Below are 13,307 nucleotides of genomic sequence, written 5' to 3'. Positions count from 1 at the left end.
GCGCCCAGCCAAGAAATTTTCTTAGAAATGAGAAATCAGTTCCACTTATAGGGAAGTGCAGAAATGACAAGTCCTCCCATGTCTTCAGAGCTTCCATTAACTTTTGAGTCTCACACCTTTAAATATGGATATACTATAGACTACCAAGGTTTACCAGACATCTATCGAAAGCTTCTAACATAAGAGATAGAGGCCTAAATAGCCCCTCCTTCCTTCCAAAAAAGCAACGTGGAAAAGACAGATATTATGTAGAAGAGAATCAGAGAATAAACAAAAATGAAAATTCCGATCAGCAAAATCAAAGATATGAGATGATATGGATCCAGGAAAGAAGGAAATAAGAATAGAATACAGTTTATAGTATTATTTTTTTGCAGAGTCAGGCTCTTGCTATGTTGCCCAGGCTGGTCTTGAACTCCTGGCCTCAAGCAATCTTTCCACTCTGGCCCCTGAAAGTGCTAGGATTACAAGCCTAAGCCACTGTGCCCAGCCTATCTGGTGTCATCATAGCTCACTATAGTCTTGAACTCCTGAGCTCAAGTGATCCTTCTGCCTCAGCCTTTACAATAGCGGAGACTCCATGCACATGGCACCATGCCTGGCTTATTTATTAATTTTAATAAGGAAGATGCAGAGAAAAAATAAAAGAGCTCTTGGAAATTAGAACGATAGTAACAAAAGTGAAAAACCCTATTTATTAGAAATAAAGGATATTTTTCCAGACTGAAATGGCCCACTGAATGCCCAACACAATGGATGAATATAAACCTAGGACAGGCACATTTGGCAAAAAGAGAACTTTACAAACTTCCACAGGGAAAAACCAGGGCACATACAAAGAATCAGTAATCAAAGTAGCTTATGACTTCTTTTTTTTTTCCCCTAGACAGGGTCTTCCTCTGTTACCCAGGTTAGAGTGCAGTAGCATGATCTCAGCTCAGTGCAACCTCTGTCTCCCAGGCTCAAGTGATCCTCCTATCTCAGCCTTCTTAGGTAGCTGGGACCACAGGTGTGTGCCACTACCCCCAGCTAATTTTTTGTAGTTTTGGTAGGGATGGGGTTTTACCATGTTGCCCAGACTGGTCTTGAACACCTGAGCTCAAAGCGATACACCCACCTTGGCCTCCCCAAGTGTTGGGATTACAGGCATGAGCCACCACACCCGGCTACTTATAACTTCTTAACAGCAATTCTGGAAGCTAGAAGACAATGGAAGATTTCCTTTGATGTTCTGTAGGAAAGTTATTTCTAAGCAAATGACCTATCCTCAGCCTAATTATCAATCAATGTGTGAGAAAATAAATGACATTTTCAGACAAACAAGATCTCAAAAACTTTACTTTCCATATACCTTAGAAAGCTACTAGGAATGGATTCCTTAAATGAAAGTATGAGCCATGAAAGAGAAAGAACAAATATACAAGTCATCCAACCTTGAAAAGCATTAAAGGGGATGATCAAATTTACAATGAAGACTGGAAAAGAGGACGACTGATCCAGAAGGAAGGAGATAAAAACGTTCTACCTCAGATTTTTGAGAAGAAGAAATTAGTAAGACAACCCAGTGTGAATAAATATCTTGAGGGGAGACCGAAACCAACTGAGGCAGGAGACTAGGGTCTGGAGGCAGGAAACCCAAGGCCAATTCATGTTGAATTTCTAGAACTAAATCAAAAGGAAAACCCCAACTTTTCTATGCCCAAGCAACAAAAGGACTAGACGCTACTCCCTTTGCAACCCACCCCGCTCCCTGCCTTTTCTGTCTGGCAGATGAAAAATTCAAAGTACTTCTGATTGGTCCCCTCCTACAACCAATCAGGTTGGTCATGGGCCAAGAATCAGGTTGGTCATGGGCCAAGTCTTCACTTGCATATGTGGGAGTATAACTTTGTAACTTCACTTCAGCTTCTGACTGGTCCCCTCCCATAACTAATCAAACTGATCGTGGGCTATTACTTCATTTACATAGGGTGTACACCAAGTAACCAATGGGAAACCTCTAGAGGGTATTTAAACCCCAGAAAATTCTGTAACTAGGCTTTTGGGTCACTTGCTTGGGCCTACTCCCATCCTGTGGAGTGTGCTTTCAATTTCAATAGATCTCTGCTTTTGTTGCTTCATTCTTTCCTTGCTTTGTTTATATGTTTTGTCCAATTCTTTGCTCAACATGCCAAGAACCTGGAAACCCTCCACCGGTAACACAACTAGGAGAGAATTTGGGGTTGAATCCTGATATGTATAAGGAAAGCCAGAAAGTTAAAAATAGGACAATTATTAACCTTAGGGAAAACAAAAAGACATGAATGAAAGGAAAAGCAATCACGGTTTAGTACTTAGCTAAATTCTGATTAGCATAAAAAGTCACAGCAACAGAAACATTGAACACTGATATAAAAAATTATAATATAATTATATTAAAGATATAGGGGCTGGGAAATATGTGTGTGACAGGGAATGTGGGGAGGAAAAAGAGTGAACTCCTTATCTTTCACATGGCAAGTCAACAGATAATGGCTAACATTGAAAAAATCAAGAAGCAGCATTGTAAGCATGTTATTTTGCCATATAGAGGTAAATATAAAAAAACCAATTAAAGAGAAAGGGAAATGCAGGTGAGGGGACCTGGAGACAAGTATATTTCTGAAGTCTTGTAGACACTAGTCTACTCTTTGTATGCATAGTTCAAAATGAAAGAAAGAAAAGAAAATCCCTTAAGGGGGGTTATATGGAGTCTGACTGACCATCTCTCTCTCTTTTAAAAAATTCCTTTTTGAGGTATAATTTACATACAATAAATGGCCAAAGTTTTGTTTGATGAATTTAGATAAACATATGAATACATCCTTGTAATCACCACCTCAGTCTAATATCCATTTCTTAATGAATCAAAGATAGCTCATTTTCCTGCCAACTGAAACAAATGATTTTTTTTTTTTTCATTGAGTAAGCACAAAACAGAGGACCTGGCTTAGATTCAGAGGTCACAAATACCCCTCAAAAATGCCTATCTTTGTTTCTGTCATTGTTTTGTTTTTGAGACAGTCTTGCTCTGTTGCCCAGGCTAGAGTGCAGTGGTGCAGTCCTAGCTCACCGTAACCTCTGCCTACTAGGTTCAAACGATTCTCATGCCTCAGCCTCCTGAGTAGCTGGGATTATAGAAGTACACCACCATGCCTGGCTATTTTTGTATTTTTAGGAGAGATGGGGTTTTGAGGCCAGGCTGGTCTCAAACTTCTGGTCCCATGTGATCTGCCCACCCTGGCCTCCCGAAGTGCTGGGATTACAGGCCTCAGCCACCATGGCTGGCCTAAAATGCCTTTATTTATTTATGAGATGGAGTTTCCCTCTTGTTGCCCAGGCTGTGGTGCAATGGCGCAATCTCGGCTCACTGCAACCTCTATCTCCTGGGTTTAAGCAATTCTCCTGCCTCAGCCTCTGAAGTAGTTGGGATTACAGGTGCCTGCCACTATGCCTGGCAAATTTTTTTTTTTTTTGTATTTTTTAGTAGAGATGGGGTTTCACTATGTTGGCTAGGCTGGTGTCGAACTCCTGTCCTCAAGTGATACCCACCTCGGCCTCCCAAAGTGCTGGGATTACAGGTATGAGCCACTGTGCCTGGCCTTAAATGCCTGTCTTTAATCCCAAGAGTCACACCCTGTACAGTGAGAGACTCACACCACAAGAGGTGAAAATGAAAGCAACCAAGAGAAGAGTGCCTCGTGTATCCCACTCACTCTAATGCCTAGGCTCGCAAAGCATAATGGTAGATGGGATTGTTCTCATTATGTAAATTATTTTTCACTTTTTAAAATTTAGTTTTTATTTGCTTTTGAGACAGAGTCTTGCTCTGTCACCCAGGCTAGAGTGCAATGGTGTGATCTCTGCTTACTGCAACCTCTGTCTCCCAGGTTCAAGCAATCCCAAGCAGTTGGATTACAGGCGCATGCCACCATGCCCAGTTAATTTTTGTAGTTTTAGTAGAGATGAGGTTTTACCATGTTGGCCAGGCTGGTTTTGAACTCCTGAGCTCAGGTGATCTGCCCACCCTGGCCCCCTAAAGTGCTGAGATTACAGGCGTGAGCCACAGTACCCGGCCAACTTTTCACTTTAAAATTCAACTATACTGTTTTGTGCTCTTTGTCAATTTTCTACTTACTAATTTTGTACCCCTAAAATTATTACCATTTAATCTTTAGATAAAATACCACATATAGGGAAATGAATATGGACATGCAAACTAAGGGGGTGGGAAAGCTGACCAATACCCAAAACATAACAAAATGTCCTCCTTTTTATTAGAGAATTTATCATAGTCAATGACCATGTTGACCTGTGAATACTACTTTCAACAAATGTGTAAGAACACATGGGAACATAAATATGACTGGAAGGCATTTAATGCATCCAATCTGCTGAACATTGTAGCTTAGCCCAGCCTTCAATGCTGCTCTGAGAGATGCTGGTACGCCCTTCTAGTAAGAGCCATTTCCAAAAAAGCAAGGGATGTTCAAATGCTCCTCAACCTACAATGGGGTTACATCTGGATAAACCCATCTGATATAGTTTGGATATTTGTCCCCTCCAAATCTCATGTTGAAGTGATCCCTAGTGTTGGAGATGGGGCCTAGCAGAAGATGTTTGGGTCATGGAGGCAGATTCTTCATAAAAGTCTTGATGCTGTACTAATGGTAATGAGTGAGTTCTCACTCTATTAGTTCACTTGAGAGCCGGTTGTTTGAAGGAGGTTGGCACGATCCCCCTGCCCCTTGTCTTCCTTCCTCCCTTGCCAGGTGATACTCCAGCTCTCCTTCACCTTGTGCCATGAGTGGAAGCTTCCTGAAGCCCTCACCAGAAGCAGATGCTGGAGCCATGCTTCTTGTACAGTTTGCAGAATTGAGAGCCAAATAAACCTCTTTTCTTTATAAATCACCCACCCTCAGGCATTCCTTTATGGCAACACAAAGGGACTAAGACACCATCATAAGTTGAAAATATTATAAGTTGAAAAGGCATTTAATGCACTCAATCTACTGAACATTGTCACTTAGTCCAGCCTACCTTAAATGTGATCAGGACACTGACAGCTTACAGTTTGGGCAAAATCATCAAACAAGAAGCCTATTTTATAATGAAGTATTGAATATTTTATGTAATTTATTGAGTACTATACTGAAAATGAAAAACAGAGTGTTTGTTGGGTACTTGAGGCATGGTTTCTACTGAATGGGTATTACTTCTGTATCAATGTAAAGCCAAAAAGAAATCTAAGTCTAACCCTCAAGAGTCAGGCCTGTCTGTAGTTCCAAAAGGAAAATTCCAGCCTAAAATCCGTACCCTAAAGACCATATTTTCCCCCCTTGGTATAAGCATAGTAGTTCCATGCTTCCAGAAGCTCTGATTCTGCAAAAAAAGAACATATGCTTACTATCTATTGTACCTTACTGTCAGCCACAGGACCTATTGCTATGAATATTACTTTTCAGAAACTAATAGTGACAAATGAGATTTATAGTGAGGTTCATCAGGAGGATAGAAATAAATGTACATTAATAAAAATGAAAAAGTTTTATGTAAGTTAGGGTTTTCCCCTGGATCTCATAACGCTGTTTGGACAATATCAAAATAGACCAAAGGAAGTCTGTTGGTCTTGACAGAAAAATCACTCAAGCTGTGTGGAACCTGCTACATTGTTGGTTTCTTTTATGATTATCAGGAGGGGTTTCTTTTATGATTATCTATAGTTTTATTTTTTAAAATTAATTAATTTTTTTTGAGACAAAGTCTTGCTGTCACCCAAGCTGGAGTGCAATGGCATATTCTCAGCTCACTGCAAAACCTCCACCTCCTGGGTTCAAGTGATTCTCCCACTTCAGCCTCGCAAGTAGCTGGAATTACAGGCATGCGCCAATACACCCTGCTAATTTTTGTATTTTTAGTAGAGACATGGTTTTGCCATGTTGTCTAGGCTGGTTTCAAACTCCTGACTGCGAGTGATTCGCCCGACCTGGCCTCCCAAGGTCCTGGGATTACAGGCGTGAACCACTGCACCCGGCCAATCTATAGTTTTAATAATTAGCCCTATTACACTATCTACTGACTAGAAAACCTCTTCCAGCTGATATTCTCTAGCCTTCAGCAGCTGCCCACCTATATCCCTTACCTCCTCTCATCCCAGGGCTCCGGTGGCTGCTTACCTGACATTGTGGGGTTGCTTGTCACAGGACAGCACCATGTTTGCAATGGACTGCTGCAGGTGCTGCCGTTGCCTCCTCAAGGTCTGCTGGAAGTCATCTTCCAGGGTCTGAACTACGTAACGCAGGAAAAGGACTCGCCCAGGCAGAGTTTGTCCCTGTAGGAAAAAGAATGAGAAGTCAGTGTTTCTTCTCAGTCTCCTGGATGACAGTCAATATCGGGCTCTTATAAATAGCAAGTCCAAGAGAAGGCCATGCATCAGCAAGTATGCCTGTGCTTAAAAGAGAGGCTCCCGGAGACGGCAGGTAGTCTGGGTCATTATGAGAGAGGACAAATAGGGTGACTGCTGAAAGAATCATACCTTATAAGGTTTCAGAAACCATTTAAAAATTTTTTCATTATTACTTATTTGAAAGATCTAGGCATCTGCTGATACTCATAATTTTCTAACGCCTAAGCTGCAACCAGATATCTACTGGAATCTCTAGGATTGTAGATTTGATTTAAAAGACAGCCATGGGAAGTCAATCTCTCCCTCTCACGGAACCTATCAACCTCAGGATAACCCCAAAACTATGGATGGCAAAACAGAGAAAGAGAAACTGGTTCTTTAATGACTGCTGTGCTGCTAGATCAAACTGCCATGATGTCCACTTTACTGATGAACTTCCAGTCACGTGTGCTGATTGAGCCAAGGCTATTGACTTGGCTCAACTTGACGGTTGGGCCAAGCCTGAGTTGGGTATCCTGTTACACATGAAATGATCCTGACAAACAGTTAAAGAGCATGGGCTTTGGAGGCACGAGGCATTCAGTTTTTGTTGCTGTTTGTTTTAGACCTAGCTCTGTCCCTTATTAACTCCTCTACGTCTTAGTGTCCTTGCAGTTAACATGGGGATAATTCTTACCTTACCAAAGACAGCATAAGTACTTGTCACACAGTAGGCAGGCATGCACAATTTGTTGGTTCCCCTTTACTAGGAGACAAGTGCTGAGAGCTTAGGCTTCAAACTTGAAGGCACCAGACTATTTCTGGACTATGTGGAAACCTCCGAACTCCAGGGAATAGGTATATTTTCCCAGAACATAAACCAAGGGACCAGGATATGATTAGGTCAGTAGGAAACTAAGTGACCATTCTAAGTACATATCATTTCTTTATTTTTTGGGAGGAGGTAACAATATCTTTGTCTTCCAAATGTGTTTATTTTTCTCTAATCCTTGATACCTGATGCAAATGCTTTTAAAAAAAATCAAGTACTTGTGCTAGACTTTTGATAAAAATAAAGTCTTCTACTGACACCACTCTCCACCACTACTTGTCTTCTCCAGTATCCTAGAATAATTTTTAACTCATTCTTCTGGAAGTCACCATAAACATCTCTAAGGAAATAGTCTTTTATTATGATTTCTTCATTTATCAACTGTAGCCATTACCTATTGGTTTCTGTTATGCTAGATAAGAATTTAACTTACTTAAGCCAATCCCTCACCTCTTCTCTTTCTAAAATAAATGTATCTCCATCATCTATAGACAATATCTCTTGACTCCCCATTTTGGAAGATATGAATGTTATGCCAGCCCTGCTATTTTCAGAGGTCCTGTCCCTTTTCATCTCTCAACCTTTATCTTCTACTTCCATTTTACATTGCCAAAGCTAATAAAATTGTCTCCTATGCTTTGTATATAAATTGATTCTAAATATTACAACTAGTGTTTACAGTATCAGGATTATGTTAAAAGTACTTACTAAATACTTTTACTAAATATTTTTAGTAAATCCTTATACTAAGAAAATCATCCCTTTCTTGTGAAGTTTTTTTGTTTTCTCCACTCCTTTTAACTATTTCTCATTATAATATACCTCTTTCAACTCCTCAAGAATAGTGCCGAATCTTGAGAATACCCTTTTCCCCCCAAATGATTCTCTTTTTTTATTTTTAAAAATCATGTTGGCTGAACATAGTTACTCATGCCTGTAATCTCAGAACTCTGGGAGGCTGAGGCGGGAGGATCATTTGAGGCCAGGAGTTCAAGACCAGCCCAGGAAACATAGCAAGACCCCATCTCTACAAAAATAAAAATAAAAAAAATACAAGTCCTAGCTACTTAAGAAGCTGAGGCAGGAGGATCACTTGAGCTCAGAAGGTCATGGCTGCAGTGAGTTATGATCATGCCACTGCACTCCAGCCTGGGTGACACAGCAAGAGACCCTGTTTCAAAACTACATGAAATAAAACAACTTTATTAACATACCATAAAATTCAGCTATTTTAAAAGTACAATTAAATGATTTGTAGTAAACCTACTGAGTTGTGCAAACATTACCATTATCTACTTTTTGGAACATTTCCATCACCCCAGAAGATGGCCTCATGGGCACTTAAGTTCCCTTTCCAATCACCAGGCCAAGGCAACCACTCATCTGCTTCCTGTCTCTCTAGATTTGCCTTTCCTGGACATTTCTTATAAATAGAATTATATAACATGTAATATTTTCTGTGAGGTTTCTTTCACTTAGCTTAATTTTTTTTAGGTTTGCCCATATTATAGTATGCATCAATAGCTCACTGGTTTTTATTACTGAATAGTATTTCATTTTGTTCATCCATTCACCAGCTGATGAACATTTGGGTTATTTTCACATTTTGGCTATTATGCCTAACAGTACTATGAACATTCGCATGTAAGTCTTTGGTTGACAGGGGTTTTCGTTTTTGTTGGGTTATATCTAGAATTGGAATAGATAGGGTGAATAATAAATTTGTATTCAACTTTTAAAGAAACTGTCAAACCGTTTTCCAAAGTGCCGGTACTATTTACATTCTGACCAGCAATGTATGAGACTTACTGTTCTTCACATTCTTGGCAATGTTTGTTATTGTCTGTTTTCTTTTCTTTAAAAAATGTTTTAAAATTGTGATAAAAAACCACCTTAGCATTAAATTTACTATCTTAAACACTTTTAAATGTACATTTCAGTAGTGTTAAGTATATTCACAGTCCTATAACAGATCCCCACAACTTTCCATCTTGCAAAACTGAAACTCTATAACCATTGAACAGCTACCCATTTCACACTTCCTCATGCTGTTTTCCACGGCAGTTGCACCACTTTACAATCCCACCAAGAGTGCACAAAGGTTCTAATTTCTCCAAATCATTGCCCACACTTATTTTTGTTTTTTAAAAAATAGTGGCCATTCTAATGGGTATGAGGTGACACTGCATTGTGATTTTGATTTGCATACCTCTACTGACTAGTTATAGAGTATCTTTTCAGAGTTTGTTGCCCATTTGTATATCATCTTTGGAGACATGTCTACATAAGTGCTCTGCCCATTTTTAAATTGGGTTATTCATTTGTTGTTGAGTTGCTAGAGTTCTTTACATATTCTGGATATTAACCCTCATCAGATATATGATTTACGAATATTTTCTCCCATCTCATCGGCTGTCTTTTCACTCTATTTTTCTATTTTCTATTTTTATTGCTCACTCTGTTGATGCATAGAAGTTCTGAAGTTCAATGTAGTACTATTTGTCTATTTTTGCTGCCTGTTCTTTTGGTGTCATTTTGAAAAATCAATTGCCAAATCCAATGTCATGAAGCCTTCCCCCAAGCTTTCTTCAATGAATTTTATAGATTTGAGTCTTATGTTCAGGTCTTTAATGCATTTTGGGTTAATTTTTATATGTTAAGAGTCCAACTTCATTCTTTTGCAAATGGATAGCCACTTTTTCCTATGACACTAAAAGACTGTAAGAGACTGTCTTTTCACCACTGAGTAGTCTTGGCACCTTAATGAAGATCACTTGACCATATACTCAAAGGTTTATTTCTGGGCTCTTTATTCCATATGTCTATCTTTTTGTGTGTACCACACTGTTTTGATTACTGTAGCTTTATGTTTTACAGTCAAGAAGTGTGAGAACTCCAACTTTGTTCTTTTTATTTCAAGATTGCTTTGGCTATTTGGTATCCTTTGCAAGATACCAACTTTTTTTTTTTTTTTTTTTAAGAAAGAGTCTTACTCTGTCACCCAGGTTGGAGTGCAGTGGTGTGGTCTCAGCTCACTGCAACCTCTGCCTCCTGGGTTCAAGCAATTCTCCTCCCTTAGCCTCCTGAGTAGCTGAGATTACAGGTGCCCACCATGACGTCTGGCTAAAGACACCAATTTCTGAAAGACTAAAAGTTGGTGTCCAAATAAAATTCACATTGAAATCCCTTAGAATTCAATATGAATTTTAGGATGGATTTTTCTATTTCTCCAAAAAAAAAAAAAAAAAAAAGCTGTTGGGATTTTGATGAGAATTTTGTTGAACCTGTAGATCACTTTGGGTAGTACTGACATCTTAACCATATTAAGTCTTCCACTCCATGAATATTGGAAGCCTTACCATCTATTGGTGTCTCATTTCTTTCAACAACATTTTGTAGTTTTCAGCATACAAACTTTCACCTCCAGATTTATGTCATTTTAGTTGAACAACTTCAATTGCACACAAAAACCTCTACTTAATTTGCCTCAAGGTATCTTTAATTTCTCGTGAGATTTTTTTCTCTGAACCACTGTTGTGTGTTGTTTTGTTGCCCCATATTTGTGGGTTTTCCAGATTTCATTCTGCTATTGATTTCTAGTTTCATTCCATTGTGATTGGAAGATAATTGGTATAATGTCAATGTTTATTATATTTTGTAAGTCTTGTTTTGTGGTTTAGCTGGAAAAAATTCCATGTATGCTTCAGGAGAATGTGTGTTCTGCTGCTGCTGGGTGAAATGTTTTGCACGTGTCTTTGTTTAAGTGGCTTATAGTATTGTTCAAGTCCTGTGTTTCCTTATTGATTTTTTGTTTGGTTATTTTATCCATTATTGAAAGTGGGGTATTGAATCTCCTACTATTATTATGTTATTTATTCTTTCAATTCTGTCAATGTTTGTTTTACATATTTAGGAGGTCTGATGTTTGGCACATATATATTCGTAATTGTTATACTTCTTGGTGAATTGACTCTTTTATTATATAATGTCCTTCTTTGCCGCTTGTAACAGTTTTTGACTTAAAGTCTTTTTGTGTTATATTCTTATAGCCACTCTTGCTCTCTTTGGGTTACCATTTGTGAGGAATATCTTTTCCCATCCTTTCACTTTCAGCAAGTCTTTCTTCCTTTCCTTTCCCTTTCTTTCTTTCACTCTGTTACCCAACTAGAGTGCAGTGGCACTATGATAGCCTACTGTCACCAAACTGGAGTACAATGGCACTATGATAGCCTACTGTAGCCTAAAACTCCTGGGCTCCAGGGATCCTCCCACCTCAACCTCCACACTACCTGGGACAACAGGGATGTGCTACCATGCCTACTAATTAAAAGAATTTTTTTAAGAGACAGAGTCTTTCTATGTTGTCTAGACTGGTCTCGATCTCTTCTCCTCAAGCAATCCTCTATGTTGGTCTCCCAAAGTGCTGGAATTACAGGCATGAGCCATTACACCTGGCCATAAGAGTTTGGTATTTGAAAAAATATAAAGTCAGACTCTTGCACATAGCATATAGTTGGATGCTGGTTTTTAGTCCACTCAGTTAGTCTCTATCTTTTAATTGGGGACTTTAATCTATTTGCATTTAAAATAATTACTGACAGGGAAGAACTTACTGTTGCCATATTATTTCCTATATGTCTTATAGCCTTTTCAGGCCTCCTTTCCTTCCTTATTGCCTTTCTTCATTTTTCATTGATTTTTTTGTAGTGACATGCTTTGATTTCTTTCTCATTTCCTTTTGGATATATTCTAAAGAGGTCTTACTTGAAGTTACCATTAAGATTACATAACATACCTTAAAGTTATAACAATCTAGTTTAACAACTTCAGTTGCACACAAAAACCTCTATTTCTTTACTTCTCCATCCCAATTTATGTTATCAGTGTTATAAGTTACGTCTTTATATACTATATACCCATAACTTATTTTATTTTTTGAGATGGAGTCTTGCTCTGTCACCCAGGCTGAAGTGCAGTGGCATGATTTTGGCTCACTGCAACCTCTGCCTCCTGGGTTCAAGCAATTTTGTGCCTTAGCCTCCCAAGTAGCTGAGACTGCAGGCATGTGCCACCATACCCGGCTAATTTTTGTATTTTTAGTAGAGATGGGGTTTCACCATGTTGGCTGAACTGGTCTCGAACTCCCGACCTCAGGTGATACGCCCACCTTGGCCTTCCACTCCAGGCCAGGTGTGGCGGCTCATGCCTGTAATCCCAGCACTTTGGGAGGTTGAGGTGGGCGGACAAGCCAGGCAGCCCCCAGACAAGCCAGTACATTGCATGCAAGGTCCACTCTTGTTTCTGGCCCAAAGGCGGAGCCAAGGTATGGGAGGTTTTCTCTTGGTTGAACCATGCTATGCCAGGAAGGGAGAGGGATGTGGGCATGGAAAATGCTACAAACTTTCCTAGCCCTTTTGATAGAGTACATTCGTAGTTATGCATTGGCCTGGGCACTGAAGCTCCTTAATTCAGCTACAGAGTTCTCACAATGATATTCTGGTTTATATATTGTTAATTCAGTGTCTCCGTTGAGTAACAAGGGCCTGGAGCTTCCTAGTCTACCATCTTGCTGATGTCTCCCAGATACTTAAAGCCTTCTGTCACTGCACTCCAATCTGGACTAATTGCTCCCTAGGTTTGTATTCATTGTAATCTTGGGACTTCTCTTCAATACTCTCCTAGATTAAATCTGATGTTCCCTGGATCCCATGCCTCCCCACTTTTTTTGATTACTTCTTCATTTCTTTGAAATACTACCTCAGGTAATCTCCTAAGAAATAGGGTGTGGGGATATATTTTCAAATTCCTGCATAGCTGGAAATGTCTTAATTCTACCCTCACACTTAACTGATAGTTTGGCTAAGTACAGAATTCTAAGTTGAAAGTAATTTGTTTTAGCCAACTGCGTTAGGTGAGCAGACAAAAAGTTGGCAATTAAACTTGAGGAGCCCTAAAGGTCAGAATGTGGAAGACCTTTTTCCTGTAGCACCAACTCTGTACCAGCTGTCTTTGTTTATTACAGACGGTTCATTCAACTTTTTTTTTTTTTTTTTTTTTTTTTTTTTTTTTTTT

General features: G+C 39.3%; 1 protein-coding gene across 7 annotated transcripts in view; it reads right to left on the bottom strand.

Annotated features, from left to right (window-relative positions):
* The window catches only part of SIMC1 (SUMO interacting motifs containing 1), a 72,338-nt gene that overhangs the window by 28,992 nt on the left and 30,039 nt on the right, over nt 1-13,307 (bottom strand). For all 7 annotated transcript variants that reach the window (XM_017512773.1, XM_017512775.2, XM_037732895.1 and 4 more), the window contains one exon: nt 6,195-6,349. In XM_017512773.1, coding sequence (XP_017368262.1) covers nt 6,195-6,349 — 155 coding nt within the window. The remainder of the gene's footprint in view (nt 1-6,194; nt 6,350-13,307) is intronic.

This window comes from Cebus imitator, unplaced genomic scaffold (genome assembly GCF_001604975.1).
Source record: "Cebus imitator isolate Cc_AM_T3 unplaced genomic scaffold, Cebus_imitator-1.0 Scaffold478, whole genome shotgun sequence".
NCBI lineage: Eukaryota > Metazoa > Chordata > Mammalia > Primates > Cebidae > Cebus > Cebus imitator.
The sequence above is the reverse complement of the archived record's forward strand: the minus strand, read 5'-3'. Positions and strand labels throughout refer to the sequence as shown.